At 42.4% G+C, this 17,381-nt stretch overlaps 1 protein-coding gene across 6 annotated transcripts in view; it reads left to right on the top strand.

Annotated features, from left to right (window-relative positions):
- The window catches only part of MTRR (5-methyltetrahydrofolate-homocysteine methyltransferase reductase), a 32,344-nt gene that overhangs the window by 2,139 nt on the left and 12,824 nt on the right, over nt 1-17,381 (top strand). For 3 of the 6 annotated variants that reach the window (XM_061588174.1, XM_061588183.1, XM_061588193.1), the window contains 7 exons: nt 1,524-1,681; nt 4,634-4,787; nt 6,554-6,671; nt 9,686-10,031; nt 11,412-11,531; nt 11,831-11,984; nt 13,554-13,642. In XM_061588174.1, coding sequence (XP_061444158.1) covers nt 1,538-1,681; nt 4,634-4,787; nt 6,554-6,671; nt 9,686-10,031; nt 11,412-11,531; nt 11,831-11,984; nt 13,554-13,642 — 1,125 coding nt within the window. In that variant the 5' untranslated portion in view covers nt 1,524-1,537. Of the gene's footprint in view, nt 1-1,523; nt 1,682-1,728; nt 1,804-4,633; nt 4,788-6,085; nt 6,147-6,553; nt 6,672-7,399; nt 7,586-9,685; nt 10,032-11,411; nt 11,532-11,830; nt 11,985-13,553; nt 13,643-17,381 lie in introns of those variants that run through there. The other 3 variants (XM_061588203.1, XM_061588212.1, XM_061588222.1) reach the window with 3 other exon arrangements.

The raw sequence follows: 17,381 nt of genomic DNA, 5'->3' as shown, positions 1-17,381 counted from the left end.
CAGATTTTTTTTTTAAAAAAAATCAATTTTCAAAAATAGCTGGGGAAAATTGCTACATAAAAATCTGATCCACAGTGATGGTGAATGAGTGAATTAATGGAAAATGTGGTACCAAATTCAAATTGGGGTGGAATTCTAGCATATCCCTAGATACAAAATATATTTTACATCTGGTGTGTTTATGTTTTTAAAAAAACACTTGGACTGCTGATCCAAGCAGCCTGCGTTGGAGTAGGCTACAGAGGGACCCTCTCTCGGTCCCGTCTATGTGTGTATTACAGTTGCAGATGCAGCCATTCATGGCGTGTGGCCTCACAAACTGATCCATTCACTTCCATACTACATATTGCTCCAAACTTGGATCCACTCTCAGAACTGACTATTTTACCTGCTCCAGGGGTGTGTGGGTGTGTACTGTGTTCCCCTACTTCATTTTGTTCTGCGTAATGTTGGTGCTTTCAGCTGTGTTTTTTCCTCTTAAGGCTTTCCTGAAATAGCCTTTTCTTTCTGTTCCATACAAGCAAATGGAATGTAGGAAGACATTTTTGCTCCGTTGAGGAAAGGGACTGCAATCTTGAAAATGGGAGGTACACAATTGCTGCCACCTCAGTTTAGAGTATGCTTTCCCAAGTAAGGATCAGGTGGAAAAAACCTCTCTTCTCCCTAAAGGATTTTTCCAATTAGCTTTGCGCCTCTGGATTTCTGCTATCCCAAGCAGCAGCCTGTACTGCCAGTTTTGATTGGGCCAGCCTGCTTGTGTGTGTAAGTGAAGTACATGCAACCTGATCCCATGCAGAAGCAAGTCCCACTTTGTTCAATAAGACTTACAAAGCATTATGTGTAGAATTTTGGCCCCATGAAGAGCAATGGAGTGAGTGATATACGTGGGGTGGGGGGAGCAGGCAGGGCTGGCGCCAGGCGTTACTGGGTCCTTGGACACCAGCCTGTCCCAGACCTGCAGTGCCATAGTCCAGCACCCCCCTTATAGGCAGCACAGAGCTAATAACCCTGCCCACATGTCCCACCTACCCCTCCCGTCCCTGTGAATGACATGTACATTGCACATGCATGCCTGCGATCAACCAAGATGGCAGTGGGGTCGTCATTCCCATAGGGAAGTCTCCACTGCTATCTTGGTTGATGGTAGGCATGCATGGACAGCATGCATGTAATTTACAAGGACAGGAGAAGCAGATGGAATGTGTGGGCAGGCTTATTGAATCCCATGCTGACTGTATGTGGGGGTGCCTGGGAGCTCCTTCTCCATGATTGGCAGCAGGGTTGGGAGCCGACACTGCCGTGGATCATGTAACAGGAGCACTGCCTTTCGATCCTAAGGCTGGGCCCTTCAGGGCCCTCTCTGGGGTGCAGGGGCCCCCAGCTAGGGCCCAACTTGGCTGCCCTTTGGCACCAGCCGTGGGAGCAGGAGTTGTTTCTAGAAATGATTACAGTCTTAATTGTCACATACAAAGAAATCACCTTGCTTTTCTCCTTTTCATCTTTTTCTTTCTTTCTCCATGTAGCTCATCCTTGAAAGATGTGCCATAAAACAAATTGGCGGTTTTTGCTCCTTTATGCAAGCCAGAAGGGCCAGGCAAAAGCCATAGCTGAGGAAATAGGTGAGCAGGCAAAGGAATGTGGGTTTGAAGCAGATCTTCACTGCATCAGTGAGTCAGACAAGGTGAGATTTTTGTGCTTGACGCCCACTTTGGACATTCAAGAATGAGGCAGGGCAAATGACTTCCTTCTCTACCATTTCTTTAGGTCATTCCATGTTTTCCTTAGAAATATTTCTCTCAAAAGGTACATCTTGAATCCTCCCTCCCCCTTTCTGTTGATGTCATTGGGCAAAGAAAATAATTGATTTTTCTTATTTATGTTGTGATATCAAGCAGATAGTCATGACATACAAAGGACTGCTTGTTGCATCAAGTTGCTTACACTACAGTAGGGCCCCACTCATATGGCAGGTTAGGTTCCAGACCCCCACCGAAAAGTGAAGACCGCGAAAAAGTGGATCATCTGTAGCGTGGGGGTCTGGAACCTAACACGCTAACAGCGCCAGAGGAGGAGGCTACAGCTGATCTATCCCTCTGGCGGGATCAGCTGGAGTGCGGGAGTCTTATCACCCCGAGGAGGAGAAGATCAGCTGTGGCGCGCTACAGCTGATCTTTCCCTCCGGCGCGATCAGCTCCAGTTGCAGGAAGCCAGATTTCGACTGGACATCAGGAAAAACTTCCTAACTGTTAGAGCCATACGACAATGGAACCAATTACCTAGAGAGGTAGTGGGCTCTCTGACACTGGAGGCATTCAAGAGGCAGCTGGACAGCCATCTGTCGGGAATGCTTTGATTTGGATTCCTGCATTGAGGGGGGGGTTGGACTCGATGGCATTATAGGCCCCTTCCAACTCTATGATTCTGTGAGCTCCAGCCCCCCCTCCAGCTGATTGCCCCGCTGGCGCTGTATTAGCGGAACGCTGAAAAGTGGGGCGCCAAGAAGCAGGACCCTACTGTACAGATTTTGTCAAAGGGAACAAGTTGGACAGGGGGAAAGAGAAGATATAAGAAGGCAGAAATATGAACAAAATGCAGTTATGTGTACTGGGGCTTCATCTTGGTTACATGTGCATTTCTTTCTCACACTTGCATCCCATCTTTCTTTGTGGAGGCCTAAATGGAGGTTATCCTCATGACAACTCTGTGAGGTAGGTTAGGTTGAGAGAGAGAATGCTTGGTTCAAAGTTACCTAGTGAGGTTTGTGGCTGAGCAGGGGCTTGAACATAAATGTTCCTGGTGTAAGTCCAACACTGTAATAGATCTAGTACAGTGCACTTATATTGGTACAGTCATGGAGAGTTGGGATGCAAGAAGTTACATTTTGGTGTGAATATATATAATTTGTCTAAGTGTATCTATTTTTTTAGTTCACCTGGACATGCTTCCTGCCTTCTTTCCTAAGGGGCAAAAGTATATGTTGACCTTAGTTCCACCTTGGCCTAGTATCCCAAAGGATCATCATACCACTGTGTAAATTTCACAGGAAAAGACTTAAAAATGTACAGTCAAGTCCTGTGCTTACTGTCTTTGGGTGGAGTTAGCTAGTTATGCTCCCTCGGGAACATGCTATATTTTTTGCCAAGAAAGGCAGAGAGAGTCTTTTGATTCCCATCTCAGTTATTGCCTCTTACTTTAGATCCTTGCAGCATGTATGGCATGACTGACCTGTCTATTATGCAAACAAGTGCAAGACTTGGAGTTAGAACCATTTTATCTGTTTCTTTCATTGACTGTGTTATAACTACGTGTTACTGGCAAGACTGCCCCTTGCCAATGTATGCATAGGATCGAGGGTTCTTCCTTTCTCCCTTCCCCCATATCTGCACAGAGTCCTTGTATGTCGAACATTAGGTCACCTAAGCTCACAGATTATCAACAGCAGTTGTCTAATGTAGGCGGAGTATAGAATAGAGGAGACCCCACTCAAGAAGTCTTTAGTCTTGGGAAGTATCAGAAATTTTCTATTTGGGTGTCAAACTTCAGACAGCAGAATAGTCTTTATAATATATGCTGTTTATTCATATCTTGCACACTGCAACTAATAAAATGCATTCTAGGTGGCCTTAGCCATCATTGCAGAAACAGAAAAATAGCAATATTTATATATGCACAAAAGAAATTGCTGGATATCCATTTAACATCAAAGTATAAAACTCTGAAGGCACATCTTAATTAAAACAAGGTACAATGGTTGAAGGACTGAGTTAAACTCTAAGTCATATCACAGAGCCAAAGTACAAAGGACGTAGAAATACATGTCATGATACGTTACCCATCAGATGTTATGGATGGAATAGATGGATGGTTCTTTTGCTTTCTTCAACCCCCCCCCCCCGCAGAGCTAAGGGGGCCTGAGTGCTATGAAACCTGGCTTTTTATACACTCTTCTATGGGAAGGTGTGTTCGCATGGTCTTTTCTCATGAATTCATTCCCACAGGTTTGTCATAAACATTCTCATGGGACAGTCTTACAAACACCTTTTCGTTCTCATAGATTTCTGTTTTATAAACATAGATGTTCTCAGATCAATTCATAGGTGAATTGGCCAGGTTACTGCTGGCCATTCAGAAAACCCTACTAAGGTATTTTCCTGTTCTTCTCTTGATTATTTGGAATGTACTATCTTGGGTATACACCCAGACTTCCTGAAGGGGGAAGAGTGGGTAGAGAAACGCTTATCTTTTTTAAAATGCTTTTTCTCCAACTCTGAAGGGGGGGAAAACTTCTAACTTTATACACTAGTTCAATAAGTCTTAAGCATCTTCTAAGCAAATCTAAACATACGTAAATGATTTTAGCACATTGTATGCATATTTTAAGCCATTATCTGGATCTTCCCATTATATATGTTCTCTCTGTGTTAATAACCCTTACTTTAGCAGGCTCACTGAAAATTGTGTTTTTTTTAAAAAAAGCACTATCTACTTGAAAAGCCTGGTTAAAAAAAAAAGCATCACAAAGGCATAACCCTGCATTACTGCATGTTCAGCTTTGATTGTGTGTATCTAAATACCACCTTGCTTTGAATGTCTGTGCAGTTTATGCTCTAATTTGATTTATTTCAATTTTTAGTATAACTTGGATAGTGAAAAGGACCCTGTGGTTATTGTTGTTTCTACTACGGGTACAGGAGAGCCACCAGACACAGCAGTCAAGTTTGTTAAGGAAATTAACAACAAAGCTTTGCCATCGGACCACTTCTCCCATTTACGATATGGATTGCTAGGTAATTTATTTGTAATCTGTTATTCATATATAGCAGGAAAAATTGTTAGTGCAATTCAGCCCAATATATTTTGATCAAATTGTTTAAATTGTTGATTGGTGGGAACAACAATTACATTTGTTATTGTTTTGTTGCAGTTATTTATGAAGTACCACATAGAATTGGGATGCTATTTAAGCCTCTCTGAAATAAGGATTTAGCTGTATTGTCTTTATTGGGAAATATGTATGCTGTATTTTTAATTTTTTGCTGTTTGACATCCTGTAGATTTTTTGCTATATCTTCCTATTTTTTAAATTTGTGATATCTGAGAGAACTCTCATTGTACAAATGTGATGGAAAAGTGGATGGCAAATTAATATGAATTTGGACTGCATAACTAAGGGAAAGTGGCTCAGTCTTTATTATCTCATTTATGATGAAATAAAAATAGCATTATACATTTTACTTCACATTTCAGTGTGTGCTATTGAATATGAAACTAATACAAACAGTAATCTAAAATACTGTAACTTTGGTATCTTAGCTTTAATTATTGAATTTGAATACTCTTTTCTTATGCTTTTACGGTGTCATCAGGCACATATAGCTAGCTACTAGGCTGATTGACTTCATTAATTTGGAAGTTTACAGAATGTGATGGCAGAATGTCATAAATATAGGCAGCTAAATCATAGACTTGTAGTGCCTTCTGCACTTTGGAGATTGTGAATATTAATATTAAGCATGATTCACTGGCTTTTTAACTGATAATGTTTGTGTTTGACTACTGTCTTTATCAAACAAAATTATAATTATTTTCCTGTATTAAAAAAACCAACAACTTAGTGATTAATTACAGTAACAATGATTAATTGCTACTGCAGAGATGTAACAATTTTTGCTAGATGGCTGACTTGAGGGATGGGGGAGGGAGCAGCAGCTTAAACCTCCAGCTTGCTAGCATGTCTCATGGCCCCAATTTCTGTATGTGCCCCCCTTACTTTCTGTTTTTGTCTCCCCCCCCCCCACCGCATGGAGGAATTGGTTGTTCACAGGTCTGTGTGCTTTCCAGTTACTTCAATAGCCTGGGGGCACTAAGAGATCATGAGAGGTTGCTGCGCAGCAATTGTGCCACATGTCAATCCCTGCTTCCCCTGGGACGGAGGGGTGGAAAGGATGAATAGTGTGAGGGAGGAAAGACAAAATGAGGAGGGCTCTTTCTGCTGCATTTCCCTTTCCTTTGTTTGCAAGTTTGCCTCTGTTGCATTCCTCAAGCCAAGCATTTCAAGCACTATAGAAGAGAGGTGTTTCTGGATTGTCATCTGGGGACCATGTGGCTAGTCCTTGTCAAGAGTTGGACTTGTGGGGCAGGCACAGGTTTGTAGTTCAGAAGCAAATTAAACACTACTTCTTTCTCTTCTCTGCATTGCCTGAATGGTTCAGAGAGTGGGAGTGCGTGGCTGGGTGGATGAGACAGTCAGCTTTGGAAAAATCCCCCAACTTTACCCAAGCCCTTTGAGATTGGAACAAAATATAATTGGACTTTGTGTAAAACAACCCATAATCTTCTTGCCATCTTCCACTATACATTTCTGCACAAGGAGACCTGCACTAACAATCCTGGGATATTATATTTCTTGTTTTGGTCTTGGTTTGTCTTGCTTTTGCACTAAAGCTTGAGTATAGCATTTTATTTTTGTTTTGAAACACCTTGTCCAATGAATTAATTTGGATAACATGCAGTTTTTTCTGTTTTCCCTTTTTTCTTACTGTGGCTTTTTCAGGTCTGGGAGACTCGGAATATACGTTCTTCTGCAATGGTGGGAAGATAATAGACAAACGATTTCAGGAACTTGGAGCACAACGTTTTTGTGAGGTGGGACTAGCTGATGATGCCATAGGGTAAGAGACCAGAAATTATCTGGAAACACTTCTTTTAAGTTGCAGTTGTGTGGCATTTTGTTTTGTTCTAAAAAATTCAGTGGAATGCGGCGGCGGCTGCTCTTACTGAATTAGTCTTCCATTTATTTGTAACAGGCAGTGTCCACATCTGGCTGTGTCCAGGCATGGATTTATAAACTGGGTCGGGGAGAAATAGGAGAGGGACCTAAAGATCTCCTAACTATCCTAGATTTATTTATAAAAGTATGTATATACCACCCTCTCGCAAGACATCAAGGCAGTGTATAGTAACATTAAAATATTTAATAACAATACAAAGTGATCATTAAAATGATTGGTTACTCAAAAACATTTTAAACATAGGCCTGTTGGCACACAAAAAAAGAGAGGCCTGAAAGTCAAAAGCGAGGCTGCCTCCAAACCTCTGTCAGAAAAGTGTTCCACAGCTTGGGACCAGCCACACTAAATACCTGATTTCTGGTTGAGGCCAACCAGGTTGCTGTAATACAGCAATTCTCCTCAGGTTGATTTCAGTGATCGGGCTGGGATATGATATCCTGGACCCAAGTTGTTCAGGGCTTTGTATATCAGCACAAGAACCTTGAACTTGCCCCAGTAGCATAGTTGAGGGTTGCACATGTGTGCTTTCTTTCTTCAACGAGGGGATATTTCCAGAAGCAGCAGATAATATGCAGGCAATAGCCATGGAGCAGTTGTGATGGCTCAGGTTAAGTGAGCATAGCTTGCTTAGCCTCAGCTGGTATGACCCCTCTGTGTCTTTTGTCTGCTGGTTCTGCAGAGCTACTGGGCATGAGCAATCCACATTGCTCTTGGGCACAGCTGCCTTCTTTATTGTCTTGCCTTCCTGCTCCACATCACTTCCAGGAAAGAGGAGTCTTGAATTCCCAGAAGAGGTAAGGTGAATGGAAGTTGATAGCGATGGCTGGATTTGTGCTTCTTTGTGCATGAAGTTCTGTTGTTGTTTTTTCTTCATGCCAATGCAGTCCAAAGAACAGGACAGGACTTTTTAATAAGTAACTACCTCACTGGCGTTTTTACTTGTGATTATAATGGCGACTGAAGGGCTCTGATCTGCTCTTTGCATACTCTTGAATAACTGCATTTTAAGTGGGAGGAAGGTTTACTGTGATAACGTGCGTAAGGAGCCGGAAGAATGGACTTGGTTATTCAACAAATACCATAATTACTAAGAAGTGTTAACCTAAAGGAACACTTTTTGAATTAGTATATCAGTGGCATTTGACACCCTGCAGGATAAGCAAAATTTACAAAACTAATGTAAGATGCTGGAACTGCAGAGCAGTCCAAGTGGTCTTTGTAAACATTTCCTGGGCATGTGTCGGAGTAAAAATAATTCTGGAACATTGTGTTGGGAATCATACAGGAAATTGCAGCATATAGGTTATCAAGAAATTCCAAAATGATTCTTTTGTGTGTAATCCAGACAGAAGTAGAAAAGGTGGATGTACAATTAGCTGCATATTTTCTAATGTGTGCAAGGCTATGCCTTTGTCATCATTGAAAAAACAAAAACTCACTTCCTACAAGAATGAATGAAGAAAATATAGGAAACAGCCTTATTTAAATTAACATACCAAATATGCTGGATCAAACCCTCAAGAAAACAAATTTATTGAAAGATGGGCACTGTTTATAAGTTTCTGAAATGAGAAAATTTAAGATAATATCACACCTTTTATGTCTTTTTCTGCTGCTGTAGAACATGTTCTAATATGTTAAATGCCTGTCTTTTGTAAAGCTGTCATAAAAAACATTTGCCTTTTAAATAACTCATTACTTTGTTTAAATAATTATGTTACGAAGGGACCTTGAACTTCCTCATGAGCGTAGCTCACTAGAAACCCAAGTCCCCAAAAGAGAGCAGTAGGATCTTTTTGCTGGAGTTACCTGCACGTCACCCCCAGAACATGTATAATTTTACCCTTAACCCAATAACACATACACTGCAAGTAAAATACAGAGTGGTTTTATCAAGAGAAGAAACAAGGGAAAATATTGCAGTATACAATTGCAGTTAACAATGAGTAGCTTTCTAACTATTATTCATTCATTCATTCAACAACACTGGATAGACTAAAGCAAAGAGACTGACCCTATGAACACTTTCACATTAAGTTCACCCACACAGAAAGAAAAGAAAAGGAAAGGAAAGGAAAAAGGCCCAGATATTTGCATATACCTTTCCTGGAGAGTTGCTGCAAGCCTAAAGCTGAGAGAGAGAGACTTTTGTATCTAGCCCAATGAGCAAAAGCTCCGCCCTTTGTAACCAGCGCCAGATTTGAAAGTTCTCACCCAAATCCATAGCTCTGAAATTGTCCCAAAGATGCTAGCGTGCGTTGTTGGAGCCCTCCAGAAGAGGAACTGAACTCCCCTTCTCACTCCTCATGTTTTATACCTTTTCCTAACTAAACTGACCCCAAAGTAAACCCAAAGTAAATGTCTCCAGGAGGATGTGGACCCACTCATTTCCTGATAAGTTCCCAGATAATAGGTGTGATCTCCTGCTGTAGATTCCTGATGATTCCTCAAGGTTAAGATTATCATAATCCTTGTGTAAAACAGTTTCTTTGTTTGACAGGAGTTTATCCTGTCTTCTCCAAAGGCTTAGAAATGCACAACACCTCCTAGTTTGAAAGGAGTTATTCTGTTTCCTCGTGATGGCCTAGATTATCATAAGCATTTCCTTTGTTTGAAAGGAGCGCCTATTCTTACTGGGTGACAAATCCCAAATTTCCATGAGTCAGGAAGTCTATACCTTCAGGCATTGCAAGATATGTACTCAGAGGTCACAGAGGGGCTGTTTCCCAGGAATCTTTGCTGTTGTAGGCCTTTTCAAACTCTGGTTCACTGAGATGAATCAAAGATTAAAAATTCCAAATATTTGATACCTCATAACAGTTAACATTGGGATACTGGCATTTATCCAGATATTTTCATAATATTCTTTTAAAGATCACTTTATTTTGCTTCAGTTTGGAAGTGGTGGTTGATCCTTGGATTGCTGGACTTTGGGTTGCCCTCCATCAGGAATTTGAATCCAGAAAAGAAGACACAAACCACAGTGACAAGTCTCCATCTCTTTGCGTTGACACAGTTTGTAACTCATGCATAGACTCCAGAATGGAGCATTTGAAGCTAGAGGATTCAGGTGTGAAAAATGGTCTTTTATCAAAAGCGGTTAGGAAGACGGAACTTCCCAGTCAAGGCTCTCGACCTTCGCTTTCTCAATCAGTACCTCCACTTTCACAGTCTGCTCTTAATGTTCCTGCTTTGCCACCGGAATACCTAGAAGTGCAATTTCAAGAAAGCTCTGAGCAGGTAAGGTCTCCCACAGTGGAGCAATTTTGAGATATAAAACTCTGATCTTCTGTAAGTTTGCATTTCTGAACTAAGTATGTTACATTCTTGTGGAGGGGGGAAATGATTTTGTTTCATTGATTATTACATCTTTCATTTACTATTACGAGGGGGTGTACATGGCTCTTCTCCCCATGTTATTATTGCAACAACCCTGTGAGGTAGGTTAGGCTGAGAGATAGCGGTATGGTATGCAACGTAATGCTAAGCCAAACCATATCCCAGCATGAATATGCAAGAGTGCAGGAGCTCCCAGCAAAAATGGCAGCTGCTTTGCTCCTCCCCTGGTTCTCTTGCTGCTGTACTACCTGGAGCTAAGCAGTGGTTTGGCTTAGTGTTACGTCTGGACCTGGACCCATGGGTTGACTTGCTGCAGACAAACCATGTGCTGTAGCTAAGGCTCTTGGCTTACCACTCGTGGTTTATCTGGAGGAGACAAAACTCCAGTGGGAGGATGCAGTCAGTTAAATATGTGGGTGCCATGCGGTTTCAGTCTTTAGAAGTTTGAACCAGCCTTAATTTTTCCAGCTGAGTAGTCCTGATCAATAGTCTAGTCCTAGCTAGCTGGTGGCTCTTTTTTTCCCCAGCCAGTATCCAAAGGCAGCCCCACCTACAATGCATTGAAGTAGTGTGCTGGACGACTGCTGAAACATAGTTTTAAACCACTAATGCATGCGGCTGTTGACTTGCAGCCTTCAAAAATACCTTGTCTTACTAGTTACTGTTTACTAGAATAAATCATTATAAATTGGGACTGTGGGGAGGGGCGGGGTGGAGAGAACACGCCAGCACGAATAGAAAGGCAGCTGACAAGGAAAGAGGGGAAAGGCAGTTCATAACTATTTTTACTTAATTTTTTAATAGTTCATAACTATTTTTACTTAATTAAGTAAATTAATTAAGGCCTTAATTGTTTTCTTCTAAAGTATATTAATTAAGCCCAGGTATTCCAAAAAAGAAAACTATTTCAATTAATTGTTTCTTAAACCTGACATTGTTTCCTTATTGCATTTGCTATTATTTTTTGCAGGCCTTGTGTGTTCTAGTGTATGAGATTTCCCCCGCCCTGTAAATAGCAGTTTCTTGCTATAGTTATAGAAGTGACACACTGTTCTCTGAAGTGACACAAGGCTGAGCCAGTCAGAGTAAAACACCTTTTAGAGTTCCATCGACTTCAGTGGAATAGTTAAACACGTGCTAAACTCTTCCATTGAAATCATAGGCCTTAAAGTCCTTTATTTGGCAGGGACATGCCCATACTTTCCTGCTGTTACACATGATGTTGTACAAATATTTATGTGCTTATTACTTCGGTCTAAAGTTCTGTCAGCTTGTTTTCAGGATCCCAGACTGTGTTGTGTTTCAGAGAGCTCCGCTTTCCAGGTTCCTATCATTAGAGCTGTTCAACTCACCAGGGATGATGCAATAAAAAGGACTTTGCTGCTAGAACTTGATATTTCCGTAAGTTGAATTTGTTTGGGGATTTTTTTTAACTTGATGATAAGCCTGAAAACTGTAGTCCTAGTTTTAACACTATACAACTTTTACAAGTGGGGTCTACAATAAATGTTGCAATATGGACTGCTTTTCCAAGATATTCTCTTCCCCCTTCCCAGTGTTCTGGCTATTCCCCGATACACAACAGTATGCTCAGTTCATACTGGGTGGTTTATTAATGTAGTGTGGAGAGAAGGGGATGGCATAAGGCACATAACCTTTTCAGGACTGTTTACAGGGACCAACTTGTATTTTAAATACAGAAAACCACATTCAGCTACCAGCCTGGAGATGCCTTTAATGTAATTTGCCCCAATTATACCAGTGAGGTGGAAGAACTTCTTCACATCTTGGGACTGTCAGAGAAGAATGATTATGTGGTTTGCATGAAGGTGAAGGCAGGCACTAAAAAGAGAGGTAAGTTTTGTACATCTGTGGCATGTGATACTGCCCTTTTGAGAGTGAACTCATTATTTATATTTCCGCCTCCCTCTTGCTTTTGAGAGCTCAGGAGTTCGTTGCAAATTGCAGCTCCTAAAGCATCAGAGAGGAAGTTTTGTCTCAAAACATGAGCTCAAGTGCTAAGTAGAAAATAGGCTTTGGAGGGTGGTGGATTCTGACTGCAAAGTTTTCAACAGCTAGATAAAGAGAATTATTGGGGCTTGGTCAGACAAGCTCTGGGGCTGCATGGTTTTTGTCCTGAGCCTTGGCTATGGCACGGGACTTGTCCATCCATTCCTGGACCCTTATTATGTGTGAGCAGGACTTGGACTAAAGAGAGATTTGAAAAGTATATGTGTCTTTTCATTACTTATAAATCATTGCCCCGGTGTACACTGCTTTTATATTTAACAGCATAGTCCTGTGCATGTTTCTCAGAGATAAGCCTTGCTGACCAAAATGAGGCTTATTCCATAATAAATGCAATTAGAATTGTTGCCTTAATCTACATAATTATTATTTTGTTTGCCCATTTACCCAGTTTGTGGAGATTATTTTGGAGTTCTTCTTGGTGTCCTTGGGATTCCACCATCTTGAACAATGTAGTGCCCATCTGCAAATTTGGCTACAGCACTGTTTACTTCTGAATTCAGATAACTTATGTACAAATTAAACAGCCCTGGCACAGAATTGGGGGAGGGGGAGTTCACAATTTACTCCCCTCTACCCTATTATGTCAGTGTTGGTCTATTTCTGTTTCCTATTTGTTTTTTAACCAGATACTGATTCATCAGAGGACCTTTCCCCTTAACCCATGAATGCTAAGTAACAGCTGATTTCTCCATAATTGGAGTGTATCAAGCTATATTCTGCATCTCCCTTTTTAAAAAAGATGCTAAAAAAGGAAGGTAAAAATCTAGGTACTACCTATGTTCTTTTTCAGAACTGTAGGTCCTGAAAATCCATCAAAAAACGATGTTCTAATGACCTACACTTATGAATTTTGACATCAGTGATGTTCAAACTGGCTTTCTCTAGGGAAGCCCTAGAGATTGCACATTGGTTTGTCTGCCAAAGACCTCCTGCACACAAATGGTGGAGCCTTTGTATATATAGTTTCTAGGTGCATGCTCAGTTGATGTGGAGTGATGATGGCCTGACCATTGCTCCAAAATATGGCTGGGGAACCTGTGACCCTCCAAATGTTGTTCATCTCCCGTCAGCCCAGCCAACATGGCCTATGGTCAGGGCTGATGGGAGTTGCAGTTCAGCACCATCTGGAGGGACACAGGCTCCCCACCACTGTTCTAGAAAATGCTCAGTCCTTGGCACAGTGTTTTTCAGTTGAGCTTGTCCAAAGTTACTGTAACTGATAAGGTTTGAAGGAACCTCGGGGTTCCCTAGAAGTATAATTTGAAAGCATCTGTTTTAATATAGTATGAGTCAGCTTTTCACTTTTACAACTAACTCGCAAGCATTTGTATGAAAGAGCAAAACTATTTCTTGGTATGCTCCCAATTGTAATTTATGTTTCCTTTTCAACAGGAGCAGCTGTGCCACAGTATATACCAGAAAAGAGTACTGTCGAATTCATCCTGACATGGTGTCTGGAAATAAGAGCAGTTCTCAAAAAGGTTACTTTTTACTTTTTCAAATAACTTAAAGCACCGATTCTTGGTACTCTGTAAGGCCCATTTTCCATATACCTCTGCAGCATGGCTTCCATCTTCATGTGGCTCAAGCTCACATTGCAGCAGTTTGGAATTTGGAACCAGGTGCCTGAGGCAGCTGATGCATTTATTTCCCACGCCAGCATTGTACATGCACACTTATTTTTGTCTGATGTTGAGAAGAATACATTCTCATTCTAGTTTTAACCGTTCCATCTCTGCTGAGCTGGACTGAATCTTGCAGTGAGCTTTTAAAGAGTAGCTGTCATCTGACTGCACGGCTCTTAGCCAATTTGTGAACTGTCACAATGTCATGGAATGTTCATGAACATCTAATTACTATGAAAGACAGGTTAGATTCTAATTCATACTGAAGCCAATGAATGAGGCTCCACTTGGTGAAGAGCCTCGCATACTTGGAGCAGCTACCAATTCCAGCTACTGCCATATTTGTCAGCAGAGAATCCCTTCTAGTACTGCCTCCTAGTACTGCCATATGCTTGCCCTCAGGCAGTGCCAAACCTCTTTTGGGACTTGGAGCAGCAAAGAGGACCAAGAAATTTGCTACTCACTACAACTGCCTTCTTCCTGTCTCCTCCTCTGAGTCCAAAAAGTCAACAGAGGCTGCTAGTGAAAGTGTGTAGAAGGTACCTGAACCAGAAGGTGAAGAGTTTTCTCCTTCCCTCTTTTTTCTAGGGTGGAAAAGGGTGAATGAATAGTAGACAGTGGGTGCTGAGAGGCCTGGAAGGGGTTGTTCCTTCTGTGTGTGGTTGTAGTAGCTCTTGGAATTGCTAGTTGTTATCGTGTTCTTGTCACATCAAACTTTGTGATAAAGCGGTGATGGAAAAGTGCCCTTTTAGCTTTAAAAAACTTTTTATCTGCATTTTCTTTCAACCCCCTTATGCTAACTAAAATTGTCAATAACTGAACCACAGCAGCAGTTACGTTAAAGAACAGAGCAGCCAAATCAAAGGCTTAGTAAATTAAATATCTCTTCACTTGGAGTTAGGTTAAATGTGGTTGCAGATTAATTTTGGTGGTTGCTTTCCACTGTAGTCCACTAGATGTCACCAATAAACAATATATAGCAAAATCTATTAACTGCTATAACTTCTCAACATATTTAATGACTTTGATCCAGATTTTCTGTGTAGAGAACTTTGCTCAAGGGGCCGCTCCTGCTGGAGGAATGGGGGTGCGCTACAAGCAATGTTTGCTGGCTCCCCATTTCCCCTGCAGAGCTGTTTTGGAGTATTGGGGGATGCTGGCATGCTCTCTTCAGAGCTACACGTGGAGCACTGGAAGACCCCCCAAAACAGTAGGAGATGGTGCTAGGGGAGGCAAGGGGAAGGGGGAACTGACAAAAATCACTGCCTTCTTTCAGCAGGAAACTCTGCTGGATCTCACTCCTTTCCATGAATGGAAGGGGCTTTTACACTGAATCCAACCCTATATATTTGTTACCATTTAGAGTGCTACCCGAAGCACTTGTCCCATGCATATGTTTTGCAGTATGACGTGCCACATGCTTTATGTAGTTTCCTTCTGCTAACCATTTTTGTGGTACTTCAGTGTGCAAAGTGCTCAGGCAAGTCACTCAGTCAGTCTAACAGATATGCAAACAGCCACTCACTTGGTTACGTGTGTAAAGTAAAATTTCCCTCTAGGTGACTAGGCAGGAAAGCGTTACAAAAGGTGATTCTTTCTCCCTTGTATCCCATTTAGTATTATGAAATTGTTATTATTGTGAAGATGACCTCAGGTGGGTAGCTAGCTTCACCTAGCGGTTGAAGGCAGAAAGAGCGCAATTCGATTTTTTTTATTTTGTAAGGACTTCCTGCTCTCTGTGGCTCCTTATCACAGTTCTCTTTCTGCCGTCACCAAAGACGGTTATCTTACCTCTCCACTGTTGGTTCAGGCTTGTATATCTGTGTGTGTTTATTATAGTTGTTGTTCTTCCCTTCCTCTTGTTTTAGGTTGTGGGTTCTCAATCCCCATTCCCGGGTGCTTTAAAAAAAATTGTTTAAGGGGAACCGTGGCATCTCAGCTGCGCATGTGGGAGCCCCCCCTTACCCCTCACAACCCAAGCTTTCTCGCGCCATCGGGCACTGGGAGAGACTTCCATTCTTCGGGTGCATCCCCCCCTCCCTCAGTGGCGGCAGCCCTGTTGGCGGCAAACTGCTTCTCCCCATCTCCACAGAGGTCCCGCAACACGCTTAGAGAAGCGTTCTTTGGCTGCCATCAGGCCGCCCACCCCCATGTTGCTTCTCCCTTCCCCTAGGCCGTTACAGGCTCCAAGGAGCCATTTGCGGCCATCAGCTGCATCCTCACCACCTCCACCCCGCCACCCGTCCACGGCTCAGACCGCAGCAGGCCCACCACAGCCGCCATTATATGTCCACGGCTACCGCCCAAGCCCAGGGGAGTTGTTAGTGGCCATCAGCCGCCATCTCGCTGCTTCTGCCCCAACTGCTAATCCGCAGCACAGACAGTAGCAGGCCCAACGGAGCCTTGCAGCCTACTTTACCAGCTCATAGTTAGCACCCTCCTTCATCACGCACCCTCAGTGCAAACGGAGGCAGGCCCTACTCAGTCACCCACGGCTACCTCGCTCCCATTGACTCAGGCCCAACACATTGCTCTGTCAGCAATTCTGTCCACGTCCCCGGAAGGCCCACTAGGAGCTCATCCCTTCCTGAAGCATTTTCTCTGTGGAGCAACAATATCTGCTCCACCTACAGAGAACCACTACCCAACATGGGACCTGCACAAAGTGCTAATGGCCCTGCAGAATCCCCCCTTTGAACCAGTCAGTAAAGCCTCCCTTCATCTTCTGTCCTTTAAAGTGTTGTTCCTTGTGGCCATTACATTGAAATGACTACTGCCTGCCTCATTACAGCTGAAACATCTGAGAACACTCCACTCCAAACGTTTAACACTGTAAAATACAACCACCAGATGTGAGATTTCATCCCCTGAACTGCACACAGCCCTCCAGCACTCCAGAATGGGGGAACCCCTAATACAGGAAAACCAAAGCAGTGTGCAGGGCTGTGGAGTCGGTACGCCAGACCTTCGACTCCGACTCGACTCTTCTATTTTTCTACTGTCCGACTCTGACTCCGACTCCTTCATAAATGGCAAATGTATATTAACTAGTAATAACAAATTTACTGTAGTAAAATGGTAGCACAAGGCATTTCACCACCACCACGTGAATCCAGAGCTTGGAAAAGTTACTTTTTTAAACTACAACTCCCATCAGCCCCAGGGATTGGGCTCGTGGGAGTTGTAGTTCAAAACAGTAACTTTTCCAAGCTCTGGATTCACGTGGTGGTGATGAAATGCCTTGTGCTACCATTTTACTACAGTAAATTTGTTATTACTAGTTAATATACATTTGCCATTTATGAAGGAGTTGGAGTCGGTACATTTCTACCAACTCCGACTCCACCCAAAATTGCTCACGACTCTGACTCCACAGCCCTGGGGGTGTGAGGTACAATCTATGTACCAGTGTAATGGAATTTTCCCTTATTAGGGCTGAGACTGATATCTACATTTTTTTCCTCTGTAATCTGAACATGTCTGTCCTGGTACAGCAGTCCCCAGGACATGTTCCTGTGTCATCGTCAATCCCTCCAGAGACCCTGTGGTTTCTTTCATTAAGATATTATAAACCTTAGAAATGATCCGTGAGAAG

This window comes from Rhineura floridana, chromosome 1, assembly GCF_030035675.1.
Source record: "Rhineura floridana isolate rRhiFlo1 chromosome 1, rRhiFlo1.hap2, whole genome shotgun sequence".
In the NCBI taxonomy this organism is placed as follows: domain Eukaryota; kingdom Metazoa; phylum Chordata; class Lepidosauria; order Squamata; family Rhineuridae; genus Rhineura; species Rhineura floridana.
The sequence above is the reverse complement of the archived record's forward strand: the minus strand, read 5'-3'. Positions and strand labels throughout refer to the sequence as shown.